This window comes from Pristis pectinata, chromosome 1, assembly GCF_009764475.1.
Source record: "Pristis pectinata isolate sPriPec2 chromosome 1, sPriPec2.1.pri, whole genome shotgun sequence".
NCBI lineage: Eukaryota > Metazoa > Chordata > Chondrichthyes > Rhinopristiformes > Pristidae > Pristis > Pristis pectinata.
The window spans coordinates 93710267-93726111 of NC_067405.1; the positions used below are offsets into that span (position 1 = coordinate 93710267).

The 15845-nt window shown below is 39.6% G+C and overlaps 1 protein-coding gene across 2 annotated transcripts; it reads left to right on the top strand.

Moving 5' to 3' along the window:
• Window positions 1-263: 263 nt before the first annotated feature.
• med6 (mediator complex subunit 6) lies at window positions 264-15177 on the top strand. 2 transcript variants are annotated; one of them, XM_052018266.1, is made up of 8 exons: window positions 264-397; window positions 4415-4574; window positions 6727-6818; window positions 8999-9081; window positions 9706-9814; window positions 12268-12383; window positions 14089-14116; window positions 14211-15177. In XM_052018266.1, the coding sequence occupies exons 1-8, from the start codon at window positions 376-378 to the stop codon at window positions 14339-14341; spliced, it is 741 nt and encodes a 246-aa protein (XP_051874226.1). In that variant the 5' UTR covers window positions 264-375; the 3' UTR covers window positions 14342-15177. The 2 variants fall into 2 exon arrangements, with proteins under 2 accessions (XP_051874226.1, XP_051874237.1); XM_052018277.1 differs by lacking the exon at window positions 12268-12383.
• Window positions 15178-15845: the final 668 nt, after the last annotated feature.

Sequence of the window (15845 nt, forward strand, 5' to 3'; positions counted from 1 at the left end):
GTTGCGCTGGGGCATTAGGTGATAACAAGGGGTTGCGCTGGGGCATTAGGTGATAACAAGGGGTTGCGCTGGGGCATTAGGTGATAACAAGGGGTTGCGCTGGGGTATCAGATGATCACAGGGGGTTGCGCTGGGGTATTGTTTGACCACTGAGGGTTGCGCTGATGCACTGTTTGAGCACGGGGGTTGTATTGGGACATTGTCTGACCACAGGGAGCTGCACCGGGTCTTTGCTAACTCAGAGCCCGCCGCCCCGACACCAGCCCGCCTCCCGCACCCGCGCTCCGCCTCAAAGTCGGGGGTGGCCGACTCATGCGTCATCCGGACGCGCTATTTTGCTGGTGACGCGTTGATGGTGCGCCGAGTGTCGGTGTTATGGCGGCGGTGGACAATAGAGGTGGGTGGCTGTCGGTGTGGAGCAGGAATCTCCGGAGGTCCTTCCCCGGCGATAGAGTCCGTCTTATTGGACTGCGGTTCATGGATTTAGCCCCCGTTTTGCTCATCCGTTGTTCTGAAGCTTTCAATCAATTGGCAGCCCGTTTGCTTTTTATTTATCGAGCGGTTTCACCAACTTCTGTTTCCCGAGGACCCGTTGGTTCTGGTCACAAGCGGGCCCGGGTGGCAGTTCACTTATTATTTTAGGAAACAAAGTTCCCTCCTGTTTGTTTCTCTGAGCTCACCTTCTCCATTGAGACCCACCTCCGGCGGGTCAAGCAGCATCTGTGGGGGTGAAGGGATGGTCGGCGTTTCGGGTCGAGACTCTGCATTTTTGCTCCAGATTCCGGCATCTGCAGTCTCCCACCTTCTGCTCCCTGGACGCCCCCACCATCGCTACCGCTGTACTGCTGATTACTGATACAGTGTTGTATTTCAAAATTAAGAGTTGAAGGTTGTTCCTCACTTCTTATGCTTGCCGCCACCACCCCCCTCCCCAACTTCATTGAATGAGTTGCAGTTGATGGTAAGATGAAGTGAAGTGTTCGGGCATGGGGTTCACAGACTACCTGCAGTTCCTATTATTTCTCACACTGAGGGCCTATGTGTCCAAAACCCCTGTCATTGTGCACTTTGGCTCTTGATCACCCCGTTCTGGTTATTTATTCATCATGCCATCATCGTCAGCAGTTGTGTTATCAGGACATGTTGTCTGGAACTTGCACATAAACTTCGATCTACCTTGTTGCTCTTGGGTCTTCTTGAAACCTAGCCCCTTTAGTTTTTGTCCTGTTTTCCTTGTCTATCTATCATATGTCTTGGGATTTTTTTCCTCCAAAATTCAGGACTTTGTTGTTGCTGTTTAGAGTTCTGGTGATAAAGTAAAGATTGAGATGGAACTGTTTGTTGATAATTAACAGTGAGTAGGTTGAAACCCACTGCTTTCATTTATAGAATGGGTGCATCATTGGCAAGGCTGGTGTTTGCTGCCATTTACTAGTTACAGAGGGAATGTTGTCATGATCCCCATTGTTGAATGCATTTATTGTGTGAAACACTCTGCCATATTGTGTCTGGTGAATGGGGTCAGAAAATTGAGGTTTCAGCATGGAAAGTCTTAAATGATCTATACCAAAAAAAGAAACAGAAGTGATAATGTATATTATGAGGGATTTCACACCTGTTGTCCTTAAGGCATAACTTGGCTGTTTATTTCAGCACAAGTTACTACAATTCAGCACACATTTTAATTTGCCCAATGGGCAAATCTTGATTATACGACATTATTTGTATCATTCCACATTTACACAAGGGATTATCTTGGAGTATTAGGTGATTAATTATTGATTTAGTGTATAGTTGATTGCACTGCCAACACTTAAATTCCTTTTGGATAGTGTGATTCTGCCATAAAGTACAAATTAAAGTGAGTTTATTGTTGTAGGTTGTATGGATTCTTAACCTCTTCTTTCTTCCCTAGTTTTTTCATGCAACTGAAGCTATACATCACTGATACCAAATTAGTAAATACCTTGAGTGAAAGCTGAATAGGCTCTTTCCATGCTATAATAGTTCTATGATTTAATGTGTCCTTTCTCTAAAATATCAATGTGGTGTCAGAATTGAATTCAATACTCCAGCTAGAACCTATATTAAGCCAAGTGGCCTCGGGGTTCAGTTAAGTCTTTTCAACGTTTCCTGCAAAGATTTATGTACTGGGTTACTCTATGCATGTGTTTTATACTGATACTATTTAGTAAATATTGCCTCTTCACATTCCTCTTACTAAATGCCATGAGCTTCCATTTTTCTAACAATAATGTTGTGATACTTTAGCAAATGGATTTTGATAATGTTAATCTTAACTACACAAAAAAATCAACTAATTTAGTCAAATAGAATGTGCCTTTCCAAAAAAAATTGTTTTATGCTAGTAAATTTAGTCTAGAATTATTGGATTTAAACATTTCCACAACAGAAATGTTTTTTTAAGAAGTTCACTTTAAGAGAGCATGGGTAGCATTTGGGGATGGAACGTTTTTAATTTTGGCACTTGGGTACTGCATTGATTTTAGTTTATAAGTTCAATTTAATTGACCTAAAGAACTTTCTTTATTCATCAGTGGGATTTTTTGAACTGGGAGAGCCTTTGATGAGGCACTGTTTCCATATTAATTCAGAAATAGAAATTACTGGACAGAAAGTACAAGGCCAAAAGAAAGATGCTGGTCATTTTCCCATGGGTTGAAAGGAATATGTTCTGACTATTAATGAGAGAGGGAAGAGTGAGTACAAGATATTTTGCCACATTGGTGGATTCAGAAGGCTTTGAGAGACTGAACATTGATGGAGATTTTGGAAAGATTGAAGCAAGAAAGAATGAAACCTTGCATATACCATGTCTTTTGTGGCCTCCATAATGTTCTAGAATATCATAATGTTCTAGAATATTATAATGTGTCACAGAGTTGGTCAACAAAGTTTAGAGCACTTGGAATTCAGGCTATGAACTGCTTGGATTAAGAATTGGTTAACTAAAAGAAAGAAGTGGGAATACAGAGACCTTTCTCAGACTGCAGGCTGTGATTAGTGGATTACTGTTGGTATCAGTGTTCAGGCCCCAGCTATTCACAATCTACATCAACGATTTGGTGCAGGGGACCAAATGGCATATTTCCAAGTTTGCTGATGATACAAAATGAGGTAAAATCATGAGGAGGATGTATGCTCCTGAAGCCTCTTTATAGACAAGCTAACTGGGTAGGCAGGAACAGTGCAGGTGGAATATCATATGGAAAAATATGAGGTCATTCATTTTGATGTACAAAAAAAAAACAGGTTTCGACCCAAAACGTTGACCATCTTCCATGGATGCTGCCTGACCCACTGAGTTCTTCCAGCAGTTTGTTCCTTTGCTCTCTGTTTTCAAATGAGAGCAGATTGGAAAATGTTGGTGTTCAAAGGGACCTGGCTGTCCTTGTACACAAGACACTGAAAGCTAATGTGCAGGGGCAGCAAAGTTGAAGGCAAATGGTATGTTGGCTTTTATTCCGAAAGGGTTTGAGTACTAGAGTAGAGAGGGCTTACTACAATTATACAGGGTTTTGGCGAGACCACACTTGGAGTATTGTATACAGTTTTGGTTACCGAAAAAAGAAACATTTGCCATTGAGGGAGTACAATGAAGAATCACTGCACTGGTTCCTGAGATGCTGGATTTGCCATATGTTGAGAGATTTTCGAGGCTAGACCTGTATTTTCTGGAGTTTAGAAGAATGAGAGGAGATCTCGTTGAAACATAGAGAATTCTTACAGGGCTTAATAGAGTGGATGCAGGGAGGATGCTTCTGCTGGCTGAGGAGTCTAGAACTGGGGTGCTGTCTGAAAATGAGAGGTATGCCATTTGGGACGAAGATTTAGGAAAACTTTCTTAATGCAGAGGGTGGTGAACATTTGTAATTCTCCACGTGTGAGAGCTGTGGAAGCTCCGTCATTGAATTCATTCAAAACAGATCGATAGATTTCTGAATATTTAGGAAATGTAAGGATACTGTAGTAATGTGAGGAAAATGGTGAGAAAGCAGAAGATTGCCCATCATCTTAATGAATGACAGCAAACTTGAAGGACTTATTACTATTCATATGTTGTGTTTTTATAACAATGGGATACTTCTGAATTGAATTCACTATTATAATCTAGGAAAGTCCATGGTATGTACAGTAAAATACCACAAACTCTAGTGATGTAAAGTTATTATTTGGTATCAGCAGATAAATATTGGGCTGGACTCTGCATTCCAAGAAGTCGTATCAAATGTATAACATCAACCAATGACTGTTAGGTTTAATATCTAGTTACCTGAACAAGTAGGTATAGTTAACATTCTGAAACAACTTTTTTATTTTCTCCTTGTAATAGTTAATCAAATTAATGTCTTTTTTTAAAAGTCTCTTATGTGTGCTCTTTTGTTTCCTTCAGATAACCTTCTGGGAATTTCATGGGTAGACAGTGCTTGGATTCCAATTCTAAATCCAGGGAATGTGCTCGACTACTTTTCTGAAAGAAGCAACCCATTTTATGATCGAACTTGCAACAATGAGGTGGTCAAAATGCAGCGGCTTAGCCTGGACCATCTACAGTAGGTTTTATTTGATCAATATGCTGTGAAGTGCAGTTCCTTTTGACAATTCCTTTGGATTACTGCATAATAACTAATGGGTGTTGGTGGTTAAAGTTAACGGCATACCTATCTGCTGCTGTCAGTATGTAGTCATGTTATTGGTCAACAAGAAGAAGGCTAGAGAAAAGATTACTAATAGATCCAAGCAGTGAAACTTAAGCAAATTTGACATTATTTCTTAAGTAAAGCTAAAGGTTTTTCTTTTTTTGTCCAAGGTAAAAATAAATTACTGACCATTTCAAAAGATAACAAAATTTGTCATATTATTGTGAGGCGCAATTTGCTTTATTGGTTTGAACTGCAAACACTTAAATTCATTTTCCTATTTTCAATGCTCTTTTTTGCTTTCTGTTTAAATTTTTTTTCCCCTGTTGATCAATTTTGGCTTTTGGCTTCTCACTTTGTTTCTTTTGTATTTGGTATAGATTAATATTCTGAGCCATGCATTGGATTTGCATGGAATGCTTTTGCTGGCTTTAATTATGCCTTCGTCTGAGAACACAGCAACCATGTTAGATATCAAAAATAAAGAATTACTTAAGTTTATTTATTAGCCATTAATAATTTCTGTTTTACTGCTGAAACTCTGGCCTATCCACAAATAATTCAAGGAGAGGACAAGGAGTGTGGATACGTTGTTCAAGTGCATTCACCATGGGGATTGATTGCAGTATTTGTCAAAATTGTTACAAGATGAGGTTGCAGTTTTTTTTAATGAGTTCAGTGGAGCCTGAACTATCTATTTTTTAATGTGCTTTTCCTTCTTAAATAAACCTCAAAGTATGTAAATCCGCAAGGCAAGACATAGACTGATATGGATCTGGTGCAGGCAAATGGATTTATGTAGATGGGGTAAACGGTCAGCATGGGCATGGTGGGCCAAAGAGCCCATTTCTGTGCTGAACGACTCGACTCTATCACCTGTTATTTATAGGTTCAAAGATTCTTCCATTCCCCAACAAATTAACATTTCATGTTGGCCTTTTTGTTTTGCTAGATATTTCATTTGGTTTCAATGTCACTAACCACTTCCATAAGTGAACCATTATGATATGGAGTGTACCGTTACTCATCAAGTATCTGGGTGAGCAATACCAGGGCCATGGATCAAACAAAATGCTTTTCCCTTTTTCAGCCTTGTCCAAATGTACCAAGTGTTGCCATGTTAGTCCCCTCATATTTGGTAGAAGAACCTACATTAGCTTGAAGTTTGGGCTATAAAGCAACAAATTTAAACAATAAAGGTAAATGAATGATATTCTGTGCCATATTTTGTATCTTGCAATAATGCTGTTCAATGTCATTTTTTTTAAATGAAGCTTGAAAATGTGTGCTGCGTGAGGTATTTATAGTCAAATGAAATATTCAATTTTTGCCATATATTTTGACTTGCTAAATCATTTTTCATCCATATGCAGTACCAAGGATCTGACTCTGCAGGTAGTTCAGTTCAGATTGGAAAAAATAATGTATGAAATTTAAGTATTTGCAGTTCACACTTGTAAAGCAAACTTGCAGAGCCATGAATGTGTCTGCCTTACCCAGAGCTAGAAGCATTAGCTAAACTGTGACCTAAATTGCCTTCGGCTTTCAGGAAGCAGCTGGTAATAATTGATTTCAACCCTGTATTTTTACTGTGGCTATTGTTAATGGACCCATTAGGTAATCTTAATGAGAACATTGCTTCATTTTTTAACACTATAACAGCATTGTTAGTAATTGGATCATCCAAATGTAGGAAGTAATCCAGTTATCTGCAGTGTATGTGATTACAAATGAAAATTGTGTAATCCTGTTATTTATCCTCCATCTACCTGACCCTTGTGTGAATTTGATGGTCAATAGGATAGCAAGCTCCTTTGCTATGTCCTTCTGAGCACTGGGATTACATTATGGTTGAGTGTCAGATTCTGGGGAATGGTGGGTGTTGCAGAATTATTTGATGGTTTAAAATTAGTTAATTTACCCAAGGACCTTGCATTCAACCCTTCCTTTCATTTGCAACTTTTGTGTGTGTCTAAAGCAATTTGACAACAGTGATTGCCATTGCCGGTGATGAGGTAACCTGGTAAAAGAATAATTTCGCTCTCTTGTTTTTGTTGTGTTGCAGTAACATGACTGGTCTGGAATACATTCTGCTTCATGCTCAAGAACCTATATTGTATATTATTCGAAAGCAACATAGGCACACTCCAACACAAGGTAAGAAGTTTCTCTATCACTGAAGCTGTCATTAAAAATAGCTTTACAATGTTTCTTTGATGTGCTGGATAGAGTGAATATTTAGAACTTATTGTGGAAACCTTTTCAGTAAAACTCAATTGCAAATACCTTTCTGTGCTCCAACTTGCAAAGACAAGTACTGTAAAGAACTAGCTGCAGCAAAGATAAATTTTTTGAAGTTTTGAATGGATACTAAATTCTCTCAGAATTGATTAAAATTTTGAATTTTCTGACATATATGAAGTAGGGTTGCAGAAGGTGAATCCACACTCTTGTATGTCCACCCACCGCAACCTCTGCAAAGGATTTGTTCCATGCCACTGCTCCTGATTTATCTTCTTTTTAGTTACTTATTTCCTGTCATAAGTTAGTCATAGATTCTTCTCTCTGCCTGAACTGCACTTGTTGAGGAGCAATACCTGCCAAAATCTATCATAGCTCAGCATTCAAGAACTGGCAATAAATTTATCATAAAGGTATATTTGCCATCTGAATTCTTCATTTCCTAATAATGCTAAACAAAGTGGTTATAAGTGTCTCACTGCAAGGTAAGCATTACTACAAGCTCCCACAGCATACTTTTTTAGTTCATTAAATCTGACCAATTCTGTGCGATGCATATGTACCTTCCTAAAGTTTTCATGTTCTGTTTTCACTAAGTGCCAATAATTAGTATGCATGGCAGCTGACCACATTTTCTAATAAATTGACTCTGTAGCACGTAACTAAGAAATTCTTCAAAAGAACAGTTATGGTTGTAATCCAGCAGATAACTTGTACAGTAGTAGTAAGGACCCAATAATATATTCAGCTGGGATAGTTGAGGAATAAATGCTGCCTGGGGTACTGAACAAAGAACCCTAGTCATTGAATGTGGAGTCATTCACAAAGGCAGAAAAGACCTCATTTTCCAAAAGTTGCCAATTCTAATGGTGCAGTGTTCAGATAGCAAGATCATGCGTTCATGTATGTGGAATTGTGCAAGATCCGCAGCCTTCTGATTTAGAGCCTAGGATGATTTTTAACCCCCCAAAGAAATATCAGGCTCAATCATGCTGGCTATAGCCATTGAATCCCTTTAGGATGGAAGAAGCTCAGCCATTCACGTCGAAGTAAGTTGCAGACTTCAGTTGATCTGCTGTAAGTCTAGGGCACACTGAGTGACAAATGCCACTGCATCTAAACAAAATCTTTAAAAGATGGCATTTGTTGTTCCTCTTTCTCTCAAATTCAGGCTTCATTACTTTCTTCGCTCTTGTGCAGACATCATTCTTCCTCTGCAATTAGGCAGTGTTTTGAAAATTCTGTTCATTTTGGATAAGGAATTTGTTTTCCTTCTTTAATAGGGATATGGGAATCAGTACATATCTATTGTGCATTAATAAGAAGCAGAGATTACTGTTTGTAGTCCAAAAGGGAACTGTCCATCTTCAGCAATAAGCTCTGGCAGTCAAAATATCCTAGAAAGCTGAATTACATAAAATAACCATCTTGTGCACCTCTTGAGTATTTTGAGAGGTTTGAGCCTATAATCAAGTTTGATTCTTCAAGCTTAATATATTGTGAGAGCTCTTTATTGGCAGAAGCTATTTGGAGTTTGTGGATTTAAACTGAAACCTTGCTCTTAGTTCGGTTGGTGTTCATATGAATGCTAAAGAACACAATGTTATTGGTGGAACCCAGCTTCCCTATAGAAATAACAAAAGTGGTCATTCACTTCATTTTTGGTGAGATTTGTTTTGTTGAAGAAAGCTCACATTTCCTAGTATAAGTTATTGTGCCTCGATTGATTGTGAGATTTGTGCTGTTGTATCATATAAAGCCAAATATATCTGTCTCATTTTTGTTCTGGTCGTGAGTAGCTTGGAAGAAAATAGACCACAAAGAACATTTGGGTCCTGTGTATGTGGGTCTGTTTCCCAGCTGTCGTTCCCTAATAAATCAATCCATGGAATTGTATTTGTGACTTCTATTATCCAAGGTTGCATATGTTGAAAAGATAGGATTTCAAGTGGCATCACTTCATGATACAAATTGCTTCAGTGTTAATCAAGTTTAAAATGTGTGTTAAGATTATTTATCTTCTGTACCTATTAGAAAATTTACTGTAATATGAGAAATTAACTTCTGGTGATGAGCTTTATTTTTCTCCTTTCTAGCTACTCCTTTGGCTGACTATTATATAATTGCTGGAGTGGTGTATCAGGCCCCTGATTTGGGATCTGTAATAAACTCTAGAATGGTAGGTTATTTTTCTTTGTTTTTTTTTGCTATTCCAATTAAATATACAGTTGTCAATAAGGTGGCTACATCATCCATCTAGGCCATTTTGTTGTGGATTCAGTTCAAATTGCCATTTCTCTTTCAGAGAAGAAAAACAATATGCTGCCTTTTCTCTCTCACTTCCTGCTATTACATCTCATAATTGGAGTAACAGCAACAGTTGTGAAATGGCTTGCACAGCTGGACATCAGTTCTTGTCATGCCCACTTAGGTTTCGGAAAAGGGCACGAATCCATTCAACTGAGTAAAAGGAGAAACGAGAACTTTGCTGAAGTCATAGTCTTATGTTTAAACTTCAATAACAAACCAGAGTTGCTTTTATGAATCATGCAATCCCACTAATGTTAGTGTTGAGATCTATGCAGCAGGTACTATGTATGAATGATGTCCATTTTAGTGAATGCAAGCCCCTATAATATCATTTAAACATTCTGCAGGTGAGATCTAGTATGGTGGTTTCAGTGTGATAACCTCTACCTCCCTTTTCAAGCCAGCAGTATTTTTACGTCATGAAAAGATCATTATTGAAGACTTGGCAACTATCGTGTTGTTTTAATTTTGTTTTGTTTTCTTCTAAAAATAGCTGACAGCAGTGCATGCCGTTCAGTCTGCATTTGATGAAGCCATGTCTTACTGCCGATACCATCCCTCTAAAGGGTACTGGTGGCATTTCAAGGATCAAGAGGAGAGGGGTAAGTTTTTACATACTGTACTTCTAAAATTGACCATTTGCTGAAACTGTTAGCAGCACGCCACCTGCTGGTGTAAAAACAAAAAGGTATTTAAAACCTTGAAGATTGCAGACAGTGTAATCAGGAGAAATTGTTCCCATTGGCAGAAGAATCAAAGACCAGGAGACATGGAATGTTGGTAATTGGCAAACAAACCAAAAGCGGTATCGAGAAAAATCATTTTACGCTGGAGTGGGTTGGAATTGACTACAAGGATAATAGAGGAGTGTGATTCAATTATAGTATTCAAAAGAGAGCTGGATAAGTACCCGAAAGGAAAACAAAAAAAGTAGACATGCATGGGGAGAGGGTGGGAGAACGGGACTAGCTGGACTGTTCTTAGAGCCAACATAGACTTGATGGGTTAAACAGCCGCCTTCCATGCAATAAACATTGTTTTATTGTCCAGATACTCATTTATCTCATTCTTAGATCCACTTAATAACTGAGTGTCTGCAGCCTTTTGCGGTAGAGAATTCCCATGATTCACAGTCTTACTACTTATCTTGAGACTGTTTCTTTAATCAAGACTCCAGGCAGGATTCTCAGCATATACTTCATCAAACTATCTTAGGACTTTGCATCTTTTAACGTGGTCAACAATCTGTCTTCTAATGTAAATATAGTCCTTTTTACTCTACCTCTTCTTGTAGATCCATGTTCCAGAAATCATTAACTCCTTCCAGGGGGTGCTGCCTGGCCTGCTGAGTGTTTCCAGCGTTTTCTGTTTACATTCCCATGTCTTTATGGTTTCCTTTGCTTAGATGGGGAACTCTGGATTCAGGTTAAACCACATCACTTTTGATCTTGATGTAAAATTCTGTTGTATTTCCTAAGGGCCTCTTTACAACAAGATTATTATTTAACTCTTTCTTGTTGCACTGAAGTAGATCTAAAATCATTTGTTTCCTTGTTTATTTCTAAACATAGTGATCTAGAAATTCATCTTATATACATTTCCAGTAATTAATCCTCTGCTGTGTTATCAAAGATTTGATTTGTCTGGTCTGCATGCAGATTAAAGTCCTCCACAGTTGCTCCAGCATCTTGTATTTTTTTTGCTTGTGTTACTGTCCCCCTGCCAAGCTAGTTTAAACCCTCAGTGAAAACACCAATAAAATGTCCTGTGAGCATATTGGTGCTGGTTGTGTTGAGGTGTAACCCATCTAACTTTTACAGCTCCCGCCTGCTCCAGAAATGGACGTAAAGTCTGAGAAGCCTAAAGCCCTTCCTCCTGCGCAATCCTCTAGCCATGCATTCATCTTCTTTATCCTCCTTTATCTGCACTTATTTGCATGTGGCATTGGGAGTAATCCGGAGATTGCTACCCGTGAGGTCCTGCTTTTTAACTTATTTCAAGATCCTTTAAAATTTGGTTAGAGGACGCATGTCCCTATGGTTTTGGTACCAACTTCTGATTCTCCATTCTTCCCGCCTCAGGATGCTCTGGAGACATCCAAGACCCAGGAGTAAACATACAATCCTGGAGTTCTGTCTGCAGAACAGAAATGCCCGTCTGCTCATCTAATCCACTATCACCATTGTTTTCTCTTACTTCTTCCTCCGTTCCTGTCAGCTGAGTCACTCATGATCCATGGTCCTGGGTGCCACTGCACTCCCTTGAGGAATCATTACCCTCCTCAGTTCCCAAAAGGGAAATGGACTTGGGGACTCTTGTACTACCAGCCTGCACTTCCTCGTCTGCTTGGTGGTCATCCATTCCCTCTGCCCACACACTGAAAAACTGCAGTGTGACTCCTCTGGCACTTGCTTTCCACAAAGTCCTTGGCCTTGTGGATGAGCCATAGTGACTCCTGTCATGCTCCAACTCAAACTGCTGCAGCTGGAGCTGCCTCCGAGTGCTCCGGTTTCCTCCCACATTCCAAAGATGTATGGGTCAGGAAGTTGTTGGCATGCTATGTTGGCACTGGAAGTGTGGCGACACTTTCGGGCTGCCCCCAGAACACTTGACACAAAAGATGCATTTCACTGTGTGTTTCGATGTACTTGTGACTAATAAAGATATTTTATGTGATTGTCCAGACACTGGAAGCATTCACAGCTTCCCTCCTAGCACAGGATGTACATTCCACATGGCTGAGCTGCCCTGTCATGCCTCACCTTCACCAATGGGCTTTCAAATTAGAAACGTGTCAGAAAATACTCACCAATCAGCTACCTGCCTCCCCCTACAGCATCACCTTTTTAACTGTAGTGCCATACTTTCAAATCCTTGCAAGGGCTCTGAAATGTGTGGTCGGCCAAACAATATCTTCAGAAGAGGTCAAATACATTGACTTGCATTCAACCAAGCTGTTTGTTGAATTAATTGTTGACAATGATTTCAAAAAAACGATGGTTGTCTGGCTTGAAGCTATCTGGAATTTTATATGACTTTTCCTCTTCCCATCCAGATAAAGTAAAACCAAAATCAAAGAAGAAGGAGGAGCCTAGTTCAATATTTCAGCGTCAAAGAGTAGACATGTTACTTCTGGATATCCGGCAAAAATTCCAGCCCAAGTACATTCAGGTGTGTCTGCAACTTTCAGGGCCCTCCTTTTGTTAAATAAACAAATGAGTGCAGAAGAACATTGTGAACAACAGTGAAGTGTTCCCTTAATTCCACAATATGAAGGGGGACCAAATGGTATGAATCCTACAATATGCATTAGTGACAGATGGCTTTCAATGTTTGGCTGAATAACTCAGCAGCATTCAACTCTTGAGGAGTCCAGGGGTTGTGCCACTTTCTGAGACTCCTTTTAATACCAAAAGCATTTGGCTGTACCTAGGAGGCTACAACTAGTTCAGGTTTAATGGGATATGAGTTAAAAGGGGCTTGTTGTTATTCAGAAAAAGGGGATATTAAGAAAAATGGTCAAATGTGCCCCACCAAACCGCACACCCAAAGAGTAGATTTAAATAGGTTTATTTATGCAATGTACGTGAGACTTTGATTCCATCTTCAAAGGTAAAATTGCTATGGTTTGTTGCAAACATGAAGTAAGTTTGTCCATTCTTGTCCCCTTATCCATACAATCTTCCTTCAGTGTAAATGTGGTCTGGACCAACTATCGGTTGCCTTGGCAGCATCAATACCTGACTGCTACTTGATGGCACACAAGCTGTGATCTTGAGCACCAGGACCACACTAGATCCAATCTCATCAAGGCTGCATGATCACTTCAGTGCTTTTCTCAATCTTTCTCTCCGCATTGTCGCACTTCACCTGCAATGGGTTTCCTGTTGGAGTGGAGCTAATCTACACGATGGGAAACTATTCATCCTACATTGCCTTGACATCAGAACCAAGTTTACCTCATTATCAGCCATCAAACTGCAGCACGCAGACAATGCTTGCTTTTGTACCTTTTGCATGCTGAGCTCTAGGTCATTGTTAACTTGCTCACTGGAGAATACAAGAGAATTCGACCTGCCACCACCTTATTGCCCTCTGACAATAAGGGTCCACAATGAGAACCTGGAAAACACAAACCACTTCTCATAACTCTGGTGCTATTTCCCAAGGCAGATATATCGATGATCAAATTCACCATCACCTTCAGTACACCAGTACAACCCTGGGCTATCTGAAGAAGTATTTGAAGATTAATACTGCAGACTTGGTGATGATTGCTGCCCTCTTGTATGCAAACCTGTAACAGATACCCCAAAGGACTGTAAACGACCAATGCTCTCTACAGCTCTTCCCATCCACTGGCAGGATAAGTGTATCAACCTCTTTCCTCTACCAGTCCAACATTCCTGGCACTGAGGCCCTAATTATGTTAAGTCAGCTTTGATGGACAGGCTATGTCATTTGCACGCTCAACACATGACCTCTGAAATGGACACTGTACTCTGAGCTCTGTGGATCGCATAGCAGCCCAACCAATCACCTAAGAACCTACAGAACAAGAGTGGAAGTAAGTCATTCTCAGATCCAAGGGAGTGCCAAACAGGAAGTAATATTTCCTGGCCGGTCCAGAAAATAACAGCTTGCCCCCTTTGTTAGCTCATACTCGCCTTTTAACTAATTGCTCAGCTTCCAGAGTCAATCTCATCCTGTTGAAAAGCTGAGTACAATAGAGAGTTGCCCTCTCATTTAAGCACTGACCTCATTACAGTGAACAGGATGTTACTATTAAACAATGTGAGAATTTCCTTGATCTTGTGTTATGAATGTCTCCAAATACTTTTTTTTATATATTGACTGTTATTCTTTTTATTTCCAGCCAAAATCTGGTGACAAACCTGTACCAGGTGAGTGTTTTTTTTTGAGCAAATCAAGTTAATAGTGCAGGCTTTCAGATGAATGTATTGACTGGGTCTTTTTTTTAATGTTTTTGCCTTTCAGTGGAGCAGGTGAAAAAGGAATCTGAGCCGGCAACTGAAACAATCAAACAGGAGGAAAAAGACTCGACAAAGAACTCGCAGCAGAGTTCAACAACCAAAGCTCCTCCCGAGAAACGGATGAGGCTGCAGTGAAGAGGTATTCCTCTCACTAACTCGTCAACCCCCAGGCTCTGTTCTTAAGGGCTGCTGAACTCTTGTGTTTTCATTTCATACAGAGTAATTATTTTTTTGTTTGCTTCCACACTGCAAGCACAAAGTGAGTACATTCTCTGGGAGAATCTTAACCCTTGCAGTTCCTGAGTTCTTGTCTACTTCCGAATTAACAGATCTTGTTGCTTTGAACATTATTTTCTTGCTGTGGTTGAAATAAGATGGGATCATTGAAAGACGCACAAAGCTACCATTTTAAGAGTTGCAGGATAAGAGGATTAAAGTTGATACCAAGTGATACCATTGGTACTTAGCCATTTAGTATCCATTTAAAAAGGATGCTTTATCTAAGAGCCACAATTTATTAAAATCAAAAATCTGGAAATCTGAAACAAAAATAGAAAATGCTGGAAGCACTCAGCAGGTGGGGCACCATCTGTGGGGAAACAATGCAGGTTTCAAGTTGCAGAAACATTCCGACAAAGGGCCTTTGACCTGCAATGTTAAATCTGTTTCTGTCTCCACTGATGCTGCCTGACTGCCGAGTGTTTCCAGCAACTTCTGGGTTTTTTTTGTCTCCTTTTAACTGATGTCAGTACCATCATCTGTTGCTTAAAGTTTCTTCTGTATGTTCTACAATAGCCTGCAGTATGAGAATGCTGCCAAACATCATTTCACAGATACTTAATGAATGTTTCTGAAAATGAAGTTGTGTGAATAATTTGGCTTTTAAAGTGTTTTTTTAATGGTGTGATTGATGATGTAGTTTTCTGAGAAGCAGCTAGTTTTGTGTTTCTGAATAAAGAACTCTGAAATTGTTACAGTGCTATAAAACATATGTTTTCGGAGAATGCGTTAGTTCAAGTCATTGTAGAAATGCGTGTGCTGAAGGAGGCCTCTTGAGCCTTGTGTCCATGCTGAACCCAGAGAAGGTTATTTAGGCTCTTCGCATTTCCCAGCTCCAGTGTGAAACCCTGTGGATTATGACTAGTGGTTATCCAACTACTTGTAATCATTTTCTGACAGGGTCTTTAAAAGATAATGTTTGTTTTCATTTTTGACTCCTAGTAATATAACAGTAACATCTCTGCTTTTGAATGAGGGTAAAGGCCTGGAGATGCTTCGGGAAGCAGGTTGACATTATTTCTACAACACAAGCACAGCTTTACAACAACAGCCAATCTCAACTGTTTCATAGACTTTTGTCGTTCATGAGGGAGGGTGGTAAGTCAGTGGTGTCACATTGGACATATGATGAATGAGGGAGATTATGGATTGGAACTAAGTGTTGTAATATAATCAGAACAAAATTCTGCTGATCTAGGTTGCACAGTATTTATGTTTTATTGGGCAAACCAGGAAAAGCTGTAAATGTTATGCAACAGTGATGTCAAAGTCAGGTTCCTGCTCATTACCAATACAGAATAAAATCATTACCACCTGTAAATATTTGGAGATATTTTGAAAGCCTGTTCCATTTTTACAT